General features: G+C 33.0%; 1 protein-coding gene across 3 annotated transcripts in view; it reads left to right on the plus strand.

Moving 5' to 3' along the window:
* LOC18110380 (G-type lectin S-receptor-like serine/threonine-protein kinase At4g27290) overlaps positions 1-19635 on the plus strand; it is a 53893-nt gene extending 34258 nt beyond the window's left edge. The window contains exons 2-7 of one of the 3 annotated variants that reach the window (XM_052445230.1): positions 14304-15014; positions 17708-17970; positions 18046-18256; positions 18373-18610; positions 18688-18838; positions 19036-19635. In XM_052445230.1, coding sequence (XP_052301190.1) covers positions 14304-15014; positions 17708-17970; positions 18046-18256; positions 18373-18610; positions 18688-18838; positions 19036-19341 — 1880 coding nt within the window. In that variant the 3' untranslated portion in view covers positions 19342-19635. Of the gene's footprint in view, positions 1-13545; positions 15015-17707; positions 17971-18045; positions 18257-18369; positions 18611-18687; positions 18839-19035 lie in introns of those variants that run through there. The other 2 variants (XM_052445231.1, XM_052445228.1) reach the window with 2 other exon arrangements.
* The last annotated feature ends 2692 nt before the right edge of the window (positions 19636-22327 follow it).

Genomic DNA, 22327 nt, shown 5'->3' on the forward strand with positions numbered 1-22327 from the left:
CTGAAGCTTTGTTATGCTCATTGTGGATGTCTTTGATGCGAAACTATTGAAACTTCTTGAAATTGGACTTTTCTGTCTTCAATAGATGGATCTTTCTTGTTCTTTATCTTAAAGCATAATCTACCCAAGCCAATCCATAAGAGATGGTGCAGCACTACTTTCAACCGGAGGAAGCTTTGAACTAGGATTTTTCAGCCGTGGAAGTTCAAAAAACCGTCACATGGGATTATGGTATAAAGAGTGTCCTCGTACAGTTATATGGGTAGCAAACAGAGAAGTTCCTCTATCCATTACTTTGGGGGCTCTGAATATTAGCAGCGAAGGGATACTTGTCCTATACTATAGCACATACGATATTGTTTACGGTGGAAATTTGTTTAATTAACGTGATTTAAATAAATTATGGGTGGATAATAAATTAATCTTAAAAAACTCTTGGTTTTACTACTTAAATAACCCTTGTGTTTCTAGATTTAATTTTTTATTTATGATGGCTAATCAAATATTAATAATGGTGAGAATTAATTTTTATTATTTCTTTAACTTTTTAGCTTTCAAAATTCATTATAAAAAAGGGATAAAAGAAAAGTTTTCAACTTGAATTTTTAAATTTTTTACATACTCTTCTTCACCTCACATTTTAATGTTTTCTTCTCACTTTAAGCCTTAGTTTTCCTCTTAAATCTAGACCTTAGGTTTATTTGATTGAGAGATATTTGAGTTTTATATTCTTTGGTTTACATATCTTGTTGAGAAATGCATCTAAACTAAGATGGTGGTGTTGGAGTCTTGGAAGATATGTTGTAAACATTCTAGTTGTATAAGTGGAATGTAATAAAACTTTAAGAACAAATGATTAATCCTTGAGAACAACAAAAGTTTTATTACTTTAAAGTGTTTTAACAAGTAACTATCCTCTTTTGTATTAATTTAAATATAGATATTTCTTTTTGAATCTGCCTCAAGTTGGTATATGAGACTGCATAGTACCAAGATTAATAAATGGAAGGATTTGGCAGATGCCTTCTTGAAGCAATATAAATTCAATTTGAAAATTGCTCCTAACAGAACCAGTCTAATGGCTATGAAGAAGGGAAACCAAGAGTTCGTGAAAGCATATGCACAAAGATAGTGAGATAAGGCAACACATTTCCATCCTCCGCTAATAGAAACTAAAATAATGATTTTGTTCACCAACACCTTCAAATCCTTATGTTATAAGCAGATAATAGGAAGTTCAGCTTAACAATTATATGATATTGTGAGGATTGCTGAAAGAATTGAACAAACTATCAAAATGAGAAAAATTAGAGGTCCTATCATGGGTTCCAAAACAATGATGAAAGATGAATCAGAAGATGACTCTTAAGTGGGAAATCTTAGTTATGTGGTCCAACTAGATCTCATTGTAGCATTAAGTGCTCAAGTGCCTTTGTCAAAGATTGATATACCTTTGTCACTCGAGTTTGTCTACCAACATTTATTAGACTTCAAACTTGTTACCCCAACTCCATCAAATCCCATACAACCATTGTTTCTTAGGTGGTATAATCCAGATGCGTGATATGAATATCATGATGGACTCATGGGCCATTTGATTGAAAATTGCAGAATTTTCAAGTACTATATCTGGAAGTTGGTGAGCAAGGGACATATTGAGTTTGTGAAGAATAGCGGTACCTCCCATATAATCACCCCCATCTCCATCTTTAGCAATGACTAGTAGCTTGTAAAATATTGTCAATGCATAGGAAATATGCAATTACCTAGAGAATCAGCATTGTATTTTGCTTCAATATGTTTTCCATGTATCATGACTCCATCATATATTTTCAATCAATTGTGCTTTTTTATTTTTCTTATGATTATCTTGAAATAAAGATATGCTTCTTTAAAAGGGTATTTTGACAAAATATTTTGATCAAACTCCAATATGTGAAGTTAAGGCTAACCAATCTTGAAAAAATAAAAGAGTTTTGATTGCAAAAATGATTTGATGTTTGTTAAAATTGCATAAGATGGCCACACAAATTTTGAACTCACATACAAAATTGAACCATGTATCATGAAGCTAAGTTTTAATGGTATGCATATTGACATGTAGTGGATTCAGTAGTTATAGACTCGTGAATCATGGTTCTTTGCAAGTTCAAATCATTATACTGGACAAGGTCAAAATTTATCGGTTCTAGCTGGCATTGCATGAATGAAAAAAGGTCATCTTTGTTTATTCCTTTCATAATTCTTAAACTATATATCCTTGCAGTCCCAATGACACTCTATGATGATGGAGCATTGAAGAGGGGGGGTTTAATTCAAACTAAGTAAGAATACATGTATGTCATCTAATCCCAAAGCATTGCATAAATATTTTTAGATTTTTCATGAAAAATCCTCAATGACATCCAGTAAGATTTTGATAAATCTTAGTTGACAAAGAAATAATCTTTGAGCTATGATAGCAAGGAATCTCAGTTAAATTCTGCAATTAGAAAGCACCAAGAAATTTAACCCTATCATCAAGAAAATACAGTTAACCCTATCATTAGGAAAGATTGATGTCAACACTACAATTAGGAAACACTAGGAAATTTCAGGAAGAGCTTAATCAACCCTTATCATCATAAAAGGAGATAAGGAGGAACCCTACCATTAGGAATCCTCGTTGTTAAACCCTGAGATCAGGAAGAAAAGAGAGAAAAACTTTACTATTAGAAAATTCTTAAAAAAATAAGAAAGATCAAACCTTGTCATAAGGAAGAGTCTTCATATTATAAAATATTAGGTTTACATATAAATTAATTTAAATACATATTATAAGATAATAAAATAAAAAATTCTACCTAATATAAAAACTATAGAGTCTCATCAACGAGATCATTACTGTAATGGTAGATATTATGGACCTGCAATACATAGTAGTGTAGATAATGAATTTTAGCATGTAATTATAGCTTACATATAGTTCACTTCATACGAATTACTTCATGTTGTTTTGTTTTTCTTTACTATAAACTTCATCATTTTGACCAACTCCACCTTACATAATTAGTTCTTTCCAGCACGACGAACTTTCTTTTATTATAACCTTTCCACTTTTTTTTGTAATCCTTTCCAAACACATTTCAAAAGTATATAAAAATACTAACAAAAATATATTTTTAAATAAAATGATGAGGTGACGAGCACTTACATGACACTCTAATAGTATGTATTCAATCTAATGTTGGTCCAACCTCATATGTCCCTATTAATTTTCTAGGAAAACATCCCAATTAGCACCTCAAATTATTCTAAGCCATTTTTATTGTATGTCAAGCACAGTATTACCTTTTCCCATTATTCTAATTTGCATTTAAGATAGAATTTGACGTTCCTACTATCATTATGCATCCAACCAATTTTTTTTTTCCTTTTTACCACTAATCAACTAAAGCACTACATATGTGACCCTTTTAATTTTCACACTCCCAGTTAATTTCCTAACATCACAACATTATTAATAACCCTAAACATTTACACAATCTACCAATTCTTATACTTTCACATTTTCAAAATTACCCAAGATTCTAAATATTTCTCTTCACATGAATCATATTCATGGTAAACACCATTCATTTATCTTACCAATAACATTTAAGCATAATAATCACTACCAGAAATTCGCCTAAAACCAATGGAATTACCGACAGAAAAATTCTGTCAGTACATTGCGGTGATAAATACCGACGGATACTATTCCGTCTATACTTTGGTCGGTATGTACCGACGGAATAATATGGTCGGTATATATTGACAGAATTACAGACGGAATATATAGAATTTAAAAAAAAGACGGTTCGCTGACGTGGAAGTTTTTGCGAGCGATTTTACCAATGGAATCACCGAGGGATTCAAACCGAGATCTCTGTACAGTGACGTAACCAATTCACCATCAGAATTGCCAACGGAACCATCGATAGCATGAGTCTGTCGATGATTCCTTCGGCAAAAGTTAATATATCACAACTCTGTCGATTATCTCCTCCCCTATTTCTCCTTCTTCTTCCCCATCCCAACTCTCCCCTCCTAAACTGCGAACAACCATCCCCAAAAAAACAAATCCTCCTCTTCTCAACACAAGTCATATTTCTTTAAGTTTTGTGGTCACAACATCCCTGTTCTGATTTATTGTGGATTTTATTATTTTTTGTAAGTAAATCTATCTTTTTTTTTAATTTTAACATTTAAATGTCAATTTTATTGTTTTTTTAGTATATGTATTTTGTTAGTGTATGTACATGTTTTATTGTTATTTCTCAAACAAACTTGTAGTATGAATGTATAATTTTGTACTTGTTATGGTTTGTTTTAGATTTTGTAAAATTATATTTGTTTGTAAATTATTGAAACTTTGTTGAATTACCGAATTACATGTGTTGTGATGAAATAATTAATAGCTTGTTTAACGGGTCTGTTTTAATTTTTATCAATATTATTGCGGAGTTGTAATTTCTGTAAATTTATATGTATAAATTTGTATGGACGTTGATAATTGATAATTGATAATGAATATTTATGAGAAGTTTTAATTAGTTTGTTGGATAATCTCGAGGTAAACCAATATTTTTGCAAATTTATTTACCTAACATAGTTAATTAATACATGTTGTCATCACAATTTTATAGAGGTTCGATAGAAGTCATGGATAATCGTTCATGGATGTATCGAGATTCACCCCAAGGATTGCGGAATATGTATTATTGTAACGGGGTTCAGAGTTTTATTAATTTCGCAACATCTATTCCCAGAAATTTTACTGGAGCCGGTATTAGGTGTCCATGCAGAAAGTGTCAAAATAAACAGTATTTGCATTTAGATGTTGTAATGATGCATCTTCTACACAAAGAGTTCATAGAGGATTATCAGTGTTGGTATGCACACGGAGAACTATTTGTTCATAATAAGAGCATGGGAGAAAGGGTGGTTGGGTCAACTTTTAGTGCTAGCAACGTGCAGGGAGTTGCAAATGACAACAGTAATCCTTACAGGAATATGGTTATGGATGCAATGAGAATGAATCAAGGTAATGTCAGTCAATGTCCAATTGTAGAAGAAGAACCTAATGCAGATGCAACTAGGTTTTTTTTATCTGTTAAAAGATTCCGATGAACCATTATGAGATGGTTGCACGAACCACAATAAATTATCAGTCGTAGCATAGGTGTTCACCATCACGTCAGATCACAGGTTGAGTGAGGCCGGGTATGAAAAAATTATCGAATGGGCTAGAAGCATTTTACCTGAAGGGAACAAGATGAAAGAGAACTTCTATGTTGTAAAGTCCATGATGAAACCCCTCAGTTTAGGATACCAGAAAATTGACATGTGCCCTAACTTTTGCATGTTATACTACCTTGAAAATGCTGAGCTGACCGAGTGCATGACATGTGGGTATTCTTGTTACAACCGAGAACTAGCAGGGGAAAGACTCTCGTGGCGTATAAAAAACTTAGATACTTCCCAATCACATCTAGACTACAGAGGTTATTTTTGTCACTAAGGACTGCTGAGCACATGACATGGCACCAATCAGATGATGTGGTTGATGGAGTGAAGGTGCATCCTTCTGATAGCGAAGCATGGAAACACTTTAACAGTGTGCATCCTCACTTTTCAGCTGAATTAAGAAACGTGCGTCTTGGGTTGTGTACAGACGGATCCAACCCATTCGGGTCATTTGCTGCTCCTTATTCTTGTTGGCCGATCATACTCACGGTTTATAACTTGCCACTAGGGATGTGTGTGCGGCCAGATTTCATGTTTTTATCTACTGTCATACCCGGTCCGAGCAACCCGGGCCAGAATATAGATGTTTGTCTTCGACCGTTGATTGATGAGTTGACGTAGTTGTGATCCTCTAGAGCTTTGACTTATGATATATCGAGGAAACAAAATTTTGTTATGAGGACGGCTTTGATGTGGACTATCAATGATTTTCCAGCTTATGAAATGGTTTCTAGTTGGAGCACGCATGGAAAACTAGCATGTTCATACTGCATGGAAAACAACAAGGCATTCACGCTAACAAACAAAGGTAAAACTTCTTTTTTTTACTGTCATCATCGTTTCTTGCCATCAAATCACAAGTACAGAAAGAACAGAAAGAATTTCTTTGTTGACAGAGTTGAAAAGGATGTTAGTGATTTGGTTGGACCATATCGAGTTGCTCCTTCGATTTACTTGTAAGAAAATTCAAATTTTCATGTTTTCGATTATAGTCTTGTTGATGTTGATGCAAAGGAGTTGAATGTTGTTTTGAGCTCTAGTGGACAAGCAAATGTAGATGAAGATGATGATGATGATGATATCCATATTGAAGATTGTGATGGAGCTGATGACTATTCAATTAACGATAAAGAAGAAGAAAATTCTGACTAACTATTAGAATCATGGAAAGTGTAAAGCATTTTTTTTATATAATATAATATATATATTATGGATGATATTTTGTAACACGAAATATGTATTTTATAAGTGTTATTTGTTGTTATTATTTTGTGCGATGGACAGTTAATAATATTAGTGTTTGCAGGAAGGTAAATAGGCAATACAAACATAATCTTTCATGCATAGTGCACGATCACCGACATCTATACCAACGGATTACACGTTCGTCGGCATTTCACAAACAGTTGCATAAATATTTACTGGAAATGACACTATCACCGACATCGTCTATACCGACGGATACAGTCCGTCGGCATTTTACAGAGAGTTGCAGAAATATTTGCTGGAAATGCCCACTATCACCGACATCTCTACCGACGGATACAGTTCGTCGGCATTTCACATAGAGTTGCATAAATATTTATTGGAAATGCCACTATCACCGACGTCCATATCAACGGAAACAGTCCGTTGGCATTTCACAAAGAGTTGCAAAAATATTTGTTGGAAATGCCACTATCACCAACATCTCTACCGGTGGATACAATCCGTCAGCATTTCACAGAGAGTTGCAAACATATTTACTGGAAATGCTGCTATCACTGACGTCAATACCAATGGATAGAGGCGCAGTTCATAATTACTGACAAAATCACCGACAGATTGTGCGAATTCCAAAGGGCGGGTAATTAATGCTTCTCTGACCACGTGCACTTGTCGACCGGCTGCGAAAATTATGGAGGGTAATTTAAAAAAATTAGTGCGATGTTCAAAATTTGCCGATGGATTTTTAAAAATTCACCGATGGAATAATTAAAAATAATATTATTTAAATTGACCGTCAGGAATTCCATCGATAAAATTGCGCTATAAATCCCAACGACCACCCCTTTAGTTTATTTTTTCATCTCCTTCGTTTCAAAGCTTTTGTTTTCATTTTTTTTCTCTCATTTGCTTCAAAACTGTTGTTTGTTGCTTGTAATCTCTAGTTCTATCTTCAACAAATTAAAAGGTATGTATTTCCAGTTAATATGCTTAATGATTTTATTTTTTTTTATATTTTATTTGTTTTAGTTATTGTTATTTTTGTTGTGTTTTTTGTTTTGGTGTGTTTTTATAATGTAGATAAAGTCTTGAAATAAACACGTTATTAAGGTAAGCATTTTTCATTCCTAAAGTCTATAGTTTTTTTAAAAAAAATTTGTTGAATATATTTTATTGTTTGTATTGCCATAATAATTGAATACTTTGTTGAATTTTAATTGTTATTGTTGAATTTAACTTGTAATTAGTAATTGAATATATAGGAATAAATTTAATTATTTTATCTCAATTTTACTCTATTATTGCATGATATGTGTTTAATTATTTCCATTAATTTTAATTGTTATTTGTATAGATGTTAGGTTATATATAAGATTTTTGAATGGGATCAATTAGTTGTGGCTATTGTCATTATTTTATCTCAATTTTACTCTATTATTGCATGATATGTGTTTAATTATTTCCATTAATTTTAATTGTTATTTGTATAGATGTTAGGTTATATATAAGATTTTTGAATGGGATCAATTGGTTGTGGCTATTGTCAATATTTGTAGGTTTGAAAACTTTGGGTAGTCTCCAGTATAGAGGATGTGCTGCCAAATTGTTTTTTTTAATAATTGAATTTAATTATGTAATTATTCATATAAAATTATGTATACGCGTAGAACAAAATCAACAGCTCGTTACTCACATTTGGTCGCAGCTAGTTCTTCTAGCAGTGAGGATGACATGTCCTTAGGTTCCGATCAAGAAGAGGCACCTGTGCCGACTCGCGATGCTACCTCTTCTAGTGCGATTTCACAGCGTAGAGGCAGTGTGCCTTCACAACGGAATCAATTCACCCGCAAGTACAAGGCAAATTGGAAGGACGACCTTTCAATGTAAGTTTGTTTTGGTTTTAGTTTTTTTTAATTATAACATAATTTATGAACAACTAATCAATATTTCATTAATTTAATTTATTTTCAGGTTCACAAACATTGAGGCCACCCAAGTAATATCATCAGTATTTAAATCGTCGATGGAGATTCCATTAATTCAATGGAGTCAGGTTTCCAGACATCCTGAATGGACACCTTATATCGATGCATGGTTTGACAAATTTGAGGTTGGTGTTAATTTCTAATTTCTAGCTTATTTTTAATAGATTATTATTATAATTGTAAATAAATTATTATTTTTATTTTAAATAAATTATTTAAACACAACACAAATTCGACTGGGACAGTGCGCTTGACAATGTTGTGAGGAGGGTGTGGAAAAATCACGTGGCAACTAAGTAACATCGAAAACAATACAATATTGTTTTTAAAAAAATTATTTTTTAAAATCTAATTTGTCACTATGGAAGTAGGTTGCGTGATTTTTGGTATGAAGCACAAAAAAGACAAAAAAAAACACGAGAAATAACGGTCTTCAAGGCTGGAACAACATGGCGGTTTGGAGGGATTTCAAACAGTTATACATCCTGGGAGATATGGCCGCAATATATTGAGCACATGATGTCTGAGCGGTTTACACGACGCTCACAGTCTGGTGCTGGCAATCGAAACCGGCAAATTCATCGTTCGGTGACAACGCACACCAACGGCTCCGTTCTGTTTGTTGTTCATGCGAAACAGATGGTAAGATTAATTTAAATGAAATATATCATTAATTAATTTGTTGTTACTTAATTAATTTTTTTTCTTACATGCTACATCTCTTGGACATGAGCCGAGCCCAATGGAGTTGTTTGTAGAGACGCACGTGCGGAGTGAAGACCGCCAAAAAGGGGTGCAACAGTTCGTTGACAATCATGCTCAACACTTTATGGTATGTTCGTTCAACCATTTTATTTCATAATTTATTATTTTTATTGAATTGAATATGATGATTTCTTTTTTCATTTTCATGAGACCTATAATAGTCGGTTGAGGGAGAGATATGGGACGATCCTTCGACCCATCCGGATTTTGATCTGGATTTATGGATGGAGGTAGGATCGTCCGGTGGACTCGATAAAAATCAGGTGTACAAGCTCTCCAACACTACGACCGATAACTTGCAGGTGGCCCGTAGTGTCTCAACCATTGGGAGCTCCAAATCAGTATCGAGCACCCAATCTGAGGAGATTGTGGCCTTGAAACAACACACGACTCATCTCACCAAAAAATACGAGCAATTATCAGAATTATGAACAACACACGACTCATCTCACCAAAAAATATGAGCAACTCTTGGCGAATTATGAACAACTCCGTCAAATGGTCATGAATATTACATCACAGAAGGATGATACATGTGCGCCCCCTTTCTGGCTGTATGATCCTGGGAACAGCCAGCCTCCTCCTCCTCCTCCATCATTGTTTAAGTTTAATATTTGTTTTGGAAACACATTAAATTTGTAATGAATATTATTTAACTTTTTTTATTTATTTTTTATGTTTAATAAAATTTTATTTGCATAATTGGTTTTTTTACTATTAAATTATATAATTTTATATTATTTATTCTAAATAATTTAAAAAAATTCTAAAAAACACCACCGATGGATTTACCGACGGAATGTCTCCATCGGTATTTTACCAAGAGTTGAGAAATATTTACTAAAAATACCACAATCACTGACGCCTTCACAAATGGATAAAGTCCGTTGGCATTTTACCGAGAGTTGAGAAATATTTACTAAAAATGCCACAATCACCGACACCTTCACAGACGGATAAAGTCCGTTGGCATTTTACCGAGAATTTTAAAATATTTACTGGATATGCCACTATCACCGATGGAATATATCCGTCGGTATATTTCCAGCGGGAATTTTTTTTTTGCGTGCATTTTTCGTCTGTAAAACCATCAGTAATTTTTTTTCCAACAAACTTAGCGACAGAATGTGGGATGACCGATGAAAGACATGCCTACAGACACTTGCCGTCAGTGATTTAGTTAGTAAAAAATTTACCGACGAAGTCTGAATCTAACACCGATGGATTTGGTCCGTCCGAAAAACTGTGAATTCTCGTAGTGAATATTATTTAAAATACAACACATTATGATTTTACATTCATAATAGTATGACTTGTAGAGGATAGAACCATGAACCTACATTCATCTACAAATACATTATGATTTTACACTAATTTTATTATTATTATTATTTTTATTATTATTGCTACGTACTACTACTATTTATGATGTGGAGCCATTCCAATTAAATGAAAAGGTACAGGGATGTTCATATTTACAATGCATTATGCCCCACCACGCTTTTAGATGGGATTCATGTAGTTTTACGTCAGTAGAGGAGATACCGAACACAAACCAGTAAGAAGGCATCATATAACACTTCTTTTTGTTTTACTACTTTCTATATTTTCATTTTCTCCATTTAAATTACATAACCAAAAATCAACCAAATCATTTCACATCGTAATATTTCAACAAATCTCAAACATTTACAACATCACCAAAACATCAAAAATCAATGCAATTCAATGCAATTTGTACTTTTTACAATTTGAGGATTTTCCTAAGTTCCCCAGTAATGGTTGGCTTTAAAGTCTTAATCAATGTTATCAAAAACACATTTTGACTCGTAAAATCGTACGATTTTACGTGTTAAAATATATAAAACGTGTAAAATCAGGTTAAAAATCAGTAAAATCGATCAAACTCGTTTAAAATCAGTCCAACTCATTAAAATCATTAAAACCGGACCAATTTCACGACTTCAAATTAAAAATTACAAAAACTGCTGAGTTCTAAATGCTGAGTCAGCACTTATTTTTCCCCATGAGTCCCTACTCCCCTGCCTGACATTCCACCCGCCCACTTTCCCCTTTCCCAAGGGGTTTTATTTTGTTTTAATTTTGGAAAAAAAGTCTCCTGTATTTGTTTTTATGCTTGTCATTTTTTATGCATTACAAATTTTCATTAAACAAAGAGATTAGAATTATTTTTATTTTTTGCTTTACGTGATATTCTTAGCACATAAAGTATTTTAGGCTTAAAGGAAAAAAAGAATTCACCAGCAATAAATTATTTTCATGTACGTCTTGTTGTTGTGAGAGAGGCGCTTGAATTAAAAAATAGCTCTTATATTTGCATTGATATGTACTTTTGATGGAATATTAAAGGAAAAACAAGATCTAAAAGGAAAAGAGAAAAAAAAATACATTTGAGATCTGAGCCAAAATGCTTCATAGAGTCACTTGCATCCTGAGCCACATGCTTCATTTGCTCTCCAGATAATTTTTCATTATGAAGCTCCTATCTGATCGATGCCTAAATGGCATGACATGGTTTGACAAGGGAACTAAATGTGGGGTTTTTTAAAAAATAAATAAATAAATTAGCACCTTAATTAAAAGATTTTTACATAATAATATTATTTAAAAATATTTTGATAAAATATTATATTTTCATCTTATTATGCTTAGTAAATACAACATATAAATATCATTTTTAAAGATAACTATAAAAATTTAATTGATATCGCCACAGACTTTGAATCGACATCAATAAAATTAAATGTTTGGTGATGACGCAATGTATTTGAGCTTGTTAATGAGTTTTTTTATTTTATTCTTTTTAATTTTTATTTAGGTGAAACATAAATTTATTTTTAAAAAAATATTATAAGATCCAATTAAGTTATTGACATGAATCACTGATTTAATAATCCGAGACATAACATGCAATTTAGTTAAAATATTTTACTTCTGATTTTACAATTTTACGATTCGAGTTTATTTTGTATGTTCTGTGTCGTGTCAAAAAAATATTTTTGACAACCTTGGTCTTAATTTCTTATAATATGGTTTTTAATTTCTTCAATTAGTTTCTTAATCATGTAATTCAACCCACAATTAACTAATAATTAATATCATTTCATAATTTCATTTACAAAATACATAAACCCTAAATTTTACAATTTGAGGATTTTCAATCTCCCATCAATAATCAAGAATAAAAATGGATTTAAATGAAAGAGAACCTCTTCCCATAACTAGTCGTCCAATCAACGAAGCCTTTAAATTCAATTCTAAAGATTTTCCCCTTTCTTCTAATTTGATCAACTTCTCTCTATATCCCCCAACTCCCAAATCTCTCTCTCTCTCTCTCTCTCTCTCTCTCTCTCTCTCTCTCTCTCTCTCACACACACACACACACACACACACACACACACAATTCTCTGCTCGTTTTTAGTTTACTTCTAGGATTTCATGTAACTTACACTCTTCCCATAATTAAATTAAGAGACAAGAAGAACAAAATTTTCCCAATTCTTTCTCTTGATTCGCGAAAACACAATATCTTGAAAAGCCAAACTTGTGGTTTGGGTTTTTCTTCATATAGCTTTCATGTGACCTGGCTTTATAGCTACGTAAAACAAAACAATAAAAGCTAGACGATTTTAGACGAAGCAATTGCTTTCAAGTGCGCAGCGGTTACAGGAGGACTAAGGGCGCGCAGCGGCAATTTTATCATGCTTAGAAGTAACTAGATTTTTAACCCGCGGGTGGGGTTTATTTAATAAAATAAAATATTTAAATATTGCTATTTTTTTTAGTGGAAAAAAATTTAAATCGTGTGGGGTTAACTCTATGTGATCCAGTTGACTTTGCGGGTCCAAAAACAATCCGAACAACTCGTAAAAATATAGTTTGATTAAAAAAAAAATTAAGATGATATTTTTTTTTAATATTAAAATAACAATATATTAGAATGACTTGGATCAACTCGGATTAACATGTCAAATCTGTGACCCGGATTATAAGACCATAATAACCCCATAGAAAACAAATAAAAAAAATTATAAAGCCTAATTTTCAATCAACAATGTTGAATGTTGAAATTAAAAAAAAATCAATTTAAAAAAAAACTAAGTCAATTGGATTAATCTGCCACGCCCGTAATTATCGCATGCTTTCTCCTTGAATATATGAATTTTATTGTTTAGTTTATTATTTGGTTATTATAATTTTAATGCAACTTTCATTAAATTACCTAAGATATTAAATTTAATTAAAATTTTATATTTATGATAAATCATATCTAGTTAAATTAACGCTAAAACTTTCAACCATCATTTATGACAAAAATATGTGGTGGACTTTGAGTCTTTGGAATCACAACGGGAGAAAAGTGAGACCCTTGTGTCATTTCTGTTTCAGAAAAGCTCCGGTGAGAAACTCCGCAGTACCTAATCTTGTCTCTTACCAATCAACCTGTAAATTAATACCAAAACGTTAGTTATACTGTAATCAGAAGTGATTAATGTGTAAAGCTCTCTTCAATGGGAAGATTTTTAGTGATTTTTGCATGCTGTTTCTTATTCTTCATCTTAACCAACTCCACCACACCAGCTATTATCAATCCAAGCCACTCCATAAGAGATGGTGAGATTCTACTTTCAGATGGCGGAAGCTTCGAATTAGGATTTTTCAGTCCTGCAAATTCGACAAACCGATACTTGGGTTTATGGTTTACGAAGTCTCCTCAGACGGTTTTTTGGGTAGCGAATAGAGAAAATCCACTTCCCAATAGTTTGGGAGTCCTGAATATCACCAGCGAAGGGATACTTATCATATACAGTAGCACCAAAGATATTGTTTGGTCGTCGAATTCGTCAAGAACTGCAGAGAATCCAGTCGCAGAGCTCTTGGAGTCAGGAAATCTTGTTGTAAGAGAAGAAAATGATAACAACACTGCCAACTTTCTGTGGCAGAGTTTTGACTATCCTTGTGACACCTTGCTGCCAGGAATGAAACTGGGAATCAACTTTGTAACTCGGCTTGAAAGCTCTCTGTCATCCTGGAAGAGCTCAGAAGATCCTGCTGGAGGTGAATTTTCTTTCCTTCTAGATCCTAACGGGTATCCGCAGCTAGTTTTGAAGAAGGGGAATAAAACACAAGTTAGAATTGGGTCATGGAATGGCATACGTTATGCTGCAGAAATAATTCCGAAACCTGATTCAATTTCAACAGATGATTTTGTGCTCAACGAAAAGGAGGGATATTTCGTTTTTGGGAGCAAAAGCTTAGGTTTTCCGAGGCTTAAACTAACTCCATGGGGTATTCCACAGCGCTCAATATGGAATGATCGAACACATAAATGGGATTTTGTTGAAATTGCCCAGCTTGATATATGTGCACAGTATTCTATTTGCGGTCCCAATTCTTACTGCCAGTTCAATAATTCTCCTATATGCGCATGCCTGGATGGATTCATGCCCAAGTCTCCACGCGATTGGAAGTTGTCAAATTGGTCAGGTGGGTGTGCTCGAAGTACTCCTTGCAGTGACAAAGATCGCTTTCAAAATTATTCACGGATGAAATTGCCTGACACATCTTCTTCCTGGTATAATAAAAGCACTGGTCTCGGGGAATGTAAGGGAATATGTTTGAAGAACTGCTCCTGCACTGCATATGCAAATTTAGATGTCAGAGGAGGTGGAAGTGGCTGCCTGATTTGGTTTGGTGGCCTCATTGATACAATTAGGTCAAAAGGGGATGGACAAGACCTTTATGTCAGGATTGCGGTTTCAGAATTAGGTATGCCTCTTATTAATCGAATGAATACTGCTTTTTTAATAGTCTCCATTGTTTGTTCTTAAGCCAGTGAAAACTCTTCATAGGAATCATTTAAAAAGGTATAGAATTGGTTTCCCTACAGTATTGTGAGCACCTTTAGGTTGATTTTTGGCATACGAATCTTTTCTATACTTGCGGAAGTTAAAAGACATAAACAAACATAGAACACAAAAATTTGATTGTCTGTTTGACCTCCTTATGAATGCCATGCAAGTAATCTACCATATTTGTAACTTATATACTTAGTTGTCTGATGCAAGGAACAAGAATTAACTCCAATACTTAAGAAGGATCCTATCCATAGATTTTATCTCAATGGAAATCAGTTGGTGGTCCAGTTATGAGACCTATTATAAGTGAACTCACCTGTCGCAATGCAATATCCCACTGTTTCATGTACTTATCTTCGACTAGGCTTCACAGTAAGTTGTCAAGATTATGATTAACCATCTTTGTTTAACCATGTGTTTGAGGATCATAAACCTACTAAAGTTCAACTGACTACCCATGTTTCCCCACAAGCTCTTTTAGAAATTACTCATTAACTTTACATTTCTATTCAAAGTGATGGAACTAGGAATGCCATGCAAACAAACCATCTCATTAAAGTTAAAGTTGGGCTCCCCAAGATGCATTCATGGTCTTTCCATGACCATTTTCGAGAACTTGTCAACGACAACAAAAATAAAGTATGTGACTCATTGAGTATGGGGTAAGCCTAATACAAAATTCATGCTCATGTCTAGCCATGGAGCATCAAGAATTGGTAATATGGTGTACAATCCATCATTCGATAAGGTCTCCTTGGATCTCTCACAAACAACACACTTCTTGACAAAATTGAAAATCTAACTTGGCAATTTAGGCCAATAATAATATGCTAGTGCCAATGTCTTAACCCATTTGAAATGCCCCTTACAAAGTCATTCACAAATGATATGCTTATGTAAAGAACAAATTGGAATATATAGATGTAAACCATGAAAAAGATAATCATTCACAAGTATAAAGTGTTTTCGTTTACCTCCCTCTGATAACTCAGCATAAATCTTCCTAAATGAGAAATCACTTAAATATAGCTCGCAGAAAATATTAAATCCTGACACATTTATGCGTATAGTGCTAAGCAAGGTAACCCACCTACCGAGAGCATCAACCACCTTATTTAGGTTGCTTAATTGATGTTTTAATGAAAAGGTAATCTCTTGCAGAAACAACACTCACTTTACATGTCGAGGGCTCAGCTTATGTTGCCCATTTATGTACTTTAGAGCTTCATGATTTGTAATTAAAATCCTTTTGTACAAGGTAGTGCCTCCAATGTTTTAGAATATGAACAATAGCATAAAACTCCAAATCATATCCGGAGTAGTTTTTCTCGAGCTGGATAGTTTCTCATTAAAGAAGGCGATTAGGTGTCCATCCTAGCTAATAACTCCCCCAATACCTACCCTAGAAGCATCATAGTTTATTTCAAATAGTTTCTCAAAGTCCAGTAATGCCAACATTGTAGCTTCAATCATTTTTTGCTTTACCATTTGAAAATTAGTTTTAGCTTCATATGTCCACTGAAAGGTATATCCCTTTAGGCACTCTGTAATGGGTGCAATAAGAGAATTGAAGTTTTTGATAAACCTTCTATAAAAATATGCAAGGTCGTGAAAACTCCTAACATCGTGAATGCTTCTCGATGTTGGCCAGTCCACAATTGTAAAAATCTTACATTGATCAACCTGAACACCATCAACAGACACAATAAAGCAAAAAAAAAAAAGCAACAATATCAGTAAAGAATTTACACTTCTATTGGTTGACACATAATTGTTCCTTGCATAAAGTATTAAAAATATATAGGTCATAGGTGCTCCAAATAAGACTTCAGAGTAGAACTATAAATTAGAATGTCATTGAAATAAACTATAACAAATCTACCCATAAGTGACCTCAGTATATGATGCATGAACCTTATAAAGGTGCTGAGAGCATTGTGCAAATCAAATGGCATAATCATCCACTCATATAACCCATTGTGAGTTTTGAAAGTTATCTTCCATTCATGTCCTAATTTGATTTTGATATTGATGATATCAACTCTTGAGGTCAATTTTGGAGCATACTTTAGACCTTGTTAATTAGTCTAACATGTCATTAAAAAGCGGTATGGGAACGTGTATTTTACTATGATCTGGATGATGGTGTGGTTGTCTACATACAAACATCATGACTCATCCTTCCAAAAGTATCTAATTCAATGGTTGAATCAAAGGTTATGGTCTTTTTAAACTATTATTCTGGTCTGGAGCTTTCATAATTCCTCTTAGGCCTAGAAATAATCTGTTAGGCTATCCACATAATCTATCTAGGACAAATCCTCATCTAGTATGGTAGATCCACACCTAACTAATTAGAATCACTTGTTATCTCAAGCCAAACTACATCACTTTTCATTCATCAAAACTAGAAACTAGAAAGCGTCGTTTCTTCAGCTCCATCTTCCTATCTGAACATGCTCTAAAATTTCACTTCTCCTAATTTCCATTTCGAGAATAGCCGTCAGCACTGAAAAAAAATTACAAGATTTTATTCAACTTCTATTTAACAAGTGATGTTGAACTAAAAGAATGCGTCCACTAACAATTCCTCTTTGCTTGCAGAAAATGTTGAGAAAAAAAGACCCCTCGATAAGAAGAAGCAAGCAGTAATAATTGCTAGCTCTGTCATATCGGTTCTAGGTTTGCTGATACTAGGAGTTGTCTCCTACACAAGGAAAACATATCTCAGAAATAATGACAACAGCGAAGAGAGGAAAGAAGACATGGAGTTACCTATATATGATTTGAACACGATAGCACGTGCCACTAATAATTTCTCTAGCATGAACAAGCTGGGAGAAGGCGGTTTTGGACCAGTATTCAAGGTGAATAGAACTCCGCTACTTGTGCAAACAATATGGTAATATTAAATTAAGTTCTGTTGATTATTTGTGATTTAGGGTACATTGGTAGATGGACAAGAAATAGCAGTGAAAAGGCTCTCCAAAAGTTCTGGGCAAGGAATGGACGAGTTCAAGAATGAAGTTGTGTTAATTGCTAAACTTCAGCACCGCAACCTTGTGAAGCTTCTCGGTTTTTGCATCCATAAAGATGAAAAAATGTTAATCTATGAATACATGCCAAACAAGAGCTTGGACTCCATTATTTTTGGTTTGAGCCTATACTGATCAATAGATAGCATGTTTTTTATATCATTTATCATTTATCAATTAATGCTTCTATAACAAGAGCTGGTGCTGGACTAACATGGTAGAGAAATTGAGCAGATTTAACCAGAAGGAAATTACTGAATTGGAGAAGGCGTATTCACATCATTGGAGGAATAGCTCGAGGGCTTGTTTATCTTCACCAAGACTCCAGACTGAGGATCATTCATAGAGACATTAAAGCCAGCAACATTTTACTGGATAATGAGCTAAACCCAAAAATTTCAGATTTTGGCCTTGCTCGATTGTTTGGTGGAGATCAAGTGGAGGCCAATACTAATAGGGTAGTTGGGACATAGTAAGTATTCTTAAACTGGCCACGTTATATTGCATTTATATGCTTTGAGAACTGATCTAGCCGATATTATTTTGCAGTGGATATATGTCTCCTGAGTACGCATTAGATGGACACTTCTCTGTGAAATCGGATGTCTTCAGTTTCGGCGTCCTAGTTCTGGAGATTGTGAGTGGAAAGAAAAACAGGGGATTTTGTCACCCAGACCAGAACCTTAACCTTCTTGGACATGTAAGCTTTTGTATAAACATGTTAATATATAATCGTGATGAAGAGTGCTGGTATCAAACTATCCAAAGAGGCACGTCCAACAACATGCCGTAGCATTTTCCTTCTGGATACTTCTATAGTTAACTGAATAAAGATAGATTCATTGCTGTTATGCAAATCAGAATGATTCATCCACTGATACACTGTTGTTTTGGAAGGCATGGATTCTTTGGACCGAAGGAACACCACTGGACCTGATTGATGAAGGTTTGAGTGACTCGCGCAATCTAGCTGAACTTTTAAGATGCATTCATGTGGCTTTATTATGTGTGCAACAGCGACCAGAAGACAGACCAACCATGTCGACTGTGGTTGTAATGTTAGGCAGTGAGAATCCATTGCCTCAGCCTAAGCAGCCTGGTTTTTTTATGGGAAAGAATCCATCTGAAAAGGACAGTTCATCAAACAACCATGAAGCACATTCAGTAAATGAGGTTAGTCTGACATTATTAGAGGCACGGTAGCCTATCGTCGATTGACAACGGAGTTGAAGCTAGAAAATTTCATGCTTTCAGATATGCAGTGACATCTGTTCCTGCTTTCTACCAGTCACACCATTCCACTACAGAGTGATTGGAGCTAAATGATTTCAATATTCGTCCTTCATTTCTATAGTTGTTTCGTTTGACAAGTCTTCCTGTGTAGCAAAGAGGATTGCACATTTGTTTTTTCGTCTATTTTTTTCAGTTCTTGCTTTGTCTAGTTAACTGCAATATCAAGTCATTATCATATAGGATAACAGAAACCTTATTATTATTGTTGTTACTGTTATTATCATATAAGATTAAATTTTTTTTAAAATATTTTTAAAATGCAAAAACAAATTTCAACTAGGAGAAAATTAAGTAGCCGCCCCATCCCTCTATTCTTTATTTCTCTCGTCCCTCTCAGATTTGCCGCCTCCTCATCGATGCTCCACAACCGTAAAGCTTTATGCCTGACAGTCCTCCCAATCAAAGGCATGCCCCTCTTTACTTTTTCTATTAATTTTTTTATTCTCTTTCTTTCTATTTCTCACATGACCTCAAGATGTATGGATACGGGGGGACTCTTTCTAAAGTAAAAAGATTCACTGGAATGAAGGATAACTACTCTATGCTTACTCCTAGCTATACCAAGAGTCAAGCTACCTGCAATAATGAAAGTTACAGTGGATAAGAGAAGACCGGAGCTTGCCATTGGTGCACTATTTAGCTTAGTTAGCTTAGATCCATTTTGAGATGAAATGCGGAAAAGTCCAGTGTTAGCAAAATAATTTTGGTTTGAACCGGTTTGAAAATAAAAAATACCTAATCAAATCAAATTAAGACTGATATTTAATCTTGAGGGGTGTAACTCAACTGATCAGGTCCTGAATTTGCTCCTCAAAGGTCATCAGTTATAGATTTTAAACTCTTTTAGGTGGTCGTGGTTTTATCTCTGTTAAGGTATGATTTAGGAGTGAATTTCAACTTGATTTTTGTTAATATTTGATTATTTTTTTGTTTTAAATTAATTGTTTTAGTGTTTTGTTTTGATATGCTGATATTTAAATAAATTTTTTAAAATAAAAAAATATTATTTTGATATTTTTTCAAGTAAAAATTACTAAACTTTCAAATACTCTATAAAGCAATCTGTTTGAACTATTAAACCTGGTGCTACAGAATCTTGTGATCCCCCTATTCTTTTCAATTCATAATTATCTCATATTGATATATAATGTCAATTGTGTATCTACTTTAGTTGATTTGACTGCTATTTTATCACTATAACAAACATCATTAGTTCCAACCTTATCCAATAATTTGGTGTTTTTTTTTTCTCTCTTTCTTTTTTATTTTTGCATTTTGTGTCAGTCCATTTAAGAAATCAAATCAGCTCCTATAATTTAATTCTTATTTATATTTGATTTTTATTCATGTAATTGTTTTTAATAAATCATGAAAGGACAAATACTTTTTAATTTCACTATCATTTAATTTTTAATTTTTTAAATTTAATATCTATTATTTTAATTATTAAATTTTTAATAAACTATAAACTTACAATTATTCTTTAATTTCACCTCTTTTTATTTTTTTATCATTCAAATTTGAATCTTATTCTTTTGATTGCTATTTATTTTGTTTTGGATCATTTTTTAAATTGAATTTTTTTACAATTTCATCCTCCATGGTTTTTTTTTTTATTTCAAATTTGATATCTATTCTTTTTATTGCTATTTTTTATTTTTCGTCAAGTATTTAAATTGATTATTTTTCACAATTTCATCTTTTAGAATTAAATTAGTTAGAAATTAAACTTCTTGATTGAACTTGGTTCAAGGATTTCACGGATTGTGAGTTTCAGAGATTAGACCAGGTGTAAGAGGTTTGCTCGGGTTGACTTAGTTTTTTTTTCTCCTTTTTAAAAGCTAATGTTTTTTCTTAATTTATTTTTGACCCAATTTTTTTAGATTTGCTTTATTATTTTTTATGGTTTGCCTTCTATGGGATTATTTTCAGGTTCATAACTAGAGTCACCGATTTCAAAGATTAACGTGAGTTGACTTTTATTTTTTTATCCTTTTTAAAATTGATTTATTTTAATTTTATCATTCAACGTTTAATTTATTTGAAATTGATCTTCCTGTTTTTTTTTCTTTTTTTTTATTAGGTTATCCTAATTCTATGCCCATCATCATGGAGTTTGTGGATTAACTCAGGTTAACTAAGATTTTTTTCGTTGCTATGAGGTTAATCCTGGGTTCAAGACCAAAGTCATCGGTTTCAAATGTTAACTCGGATTGATTTTTTTTTTGGACTTTTTTTAAAATTAAATTATTTTAATTTCATAATTTAACATTTAATTTATTGGAAATTGTTCTTCTTATTTTTTTTATTTCCTTTCTATTGGCTTATCTCAATCATTTGTTTTATAATTTTATCCTCTATAGGTTTTTTTCCTGTTAAATTTGTTCCCCATTCTTTTTATTTCTATATTTTTTCATTTGACAAGTTTTTTAAATTGAAATTTTTTATTTCACGATTTCATTATTCATAATTAAATTGGTGGAGAATTAAGTTTTTTGATTGAACTCAATTCAATGATTTCATGATTTCCATGATCATAAGGTTTGCAGGTTAACCCAAGTTGACACGTATTTTTTTCCATTGCTTTTTAAATTAATTTTTTTTTCAGTTTTTTCCTTTAACATTAAGTTGTTCGATAATTGAATTTCATGATATTATTCAATTTTCTTTCGAATACGTTTACCCTGTTATCATGACTAGGTCAGAGATTATGTTTTTTTGACCCAGGTGAGCTTGGATCTAGGTTTTTACCTTTTTAAAGTATATTTTTTCTTTAATTTTCATCATTCTATATTTTATTTGCTAGAGATTGAGTTTCACATTTTTCTTTTTAATTTATTTTTGAGTTATTATGTTCTCATTTGATTTATTAGAAATTGGTATTCAAATTTTTTTT

The sequence above is a fragment of the Populus trichocarpa genome, chromosome 11, assembly GCF_000002775.5.
Source record: "Populus trichocarpa isolate Nisqually-1 chromosome 11, P.trichocarpa_v4.1, whole genome shotgun sequence".
NCBI lineage: Eukaryota > Viridiplantae > Streptophyta > Magnoliopsida > Malpighiales > Salicaceae > Populus > Populus trichocarpa.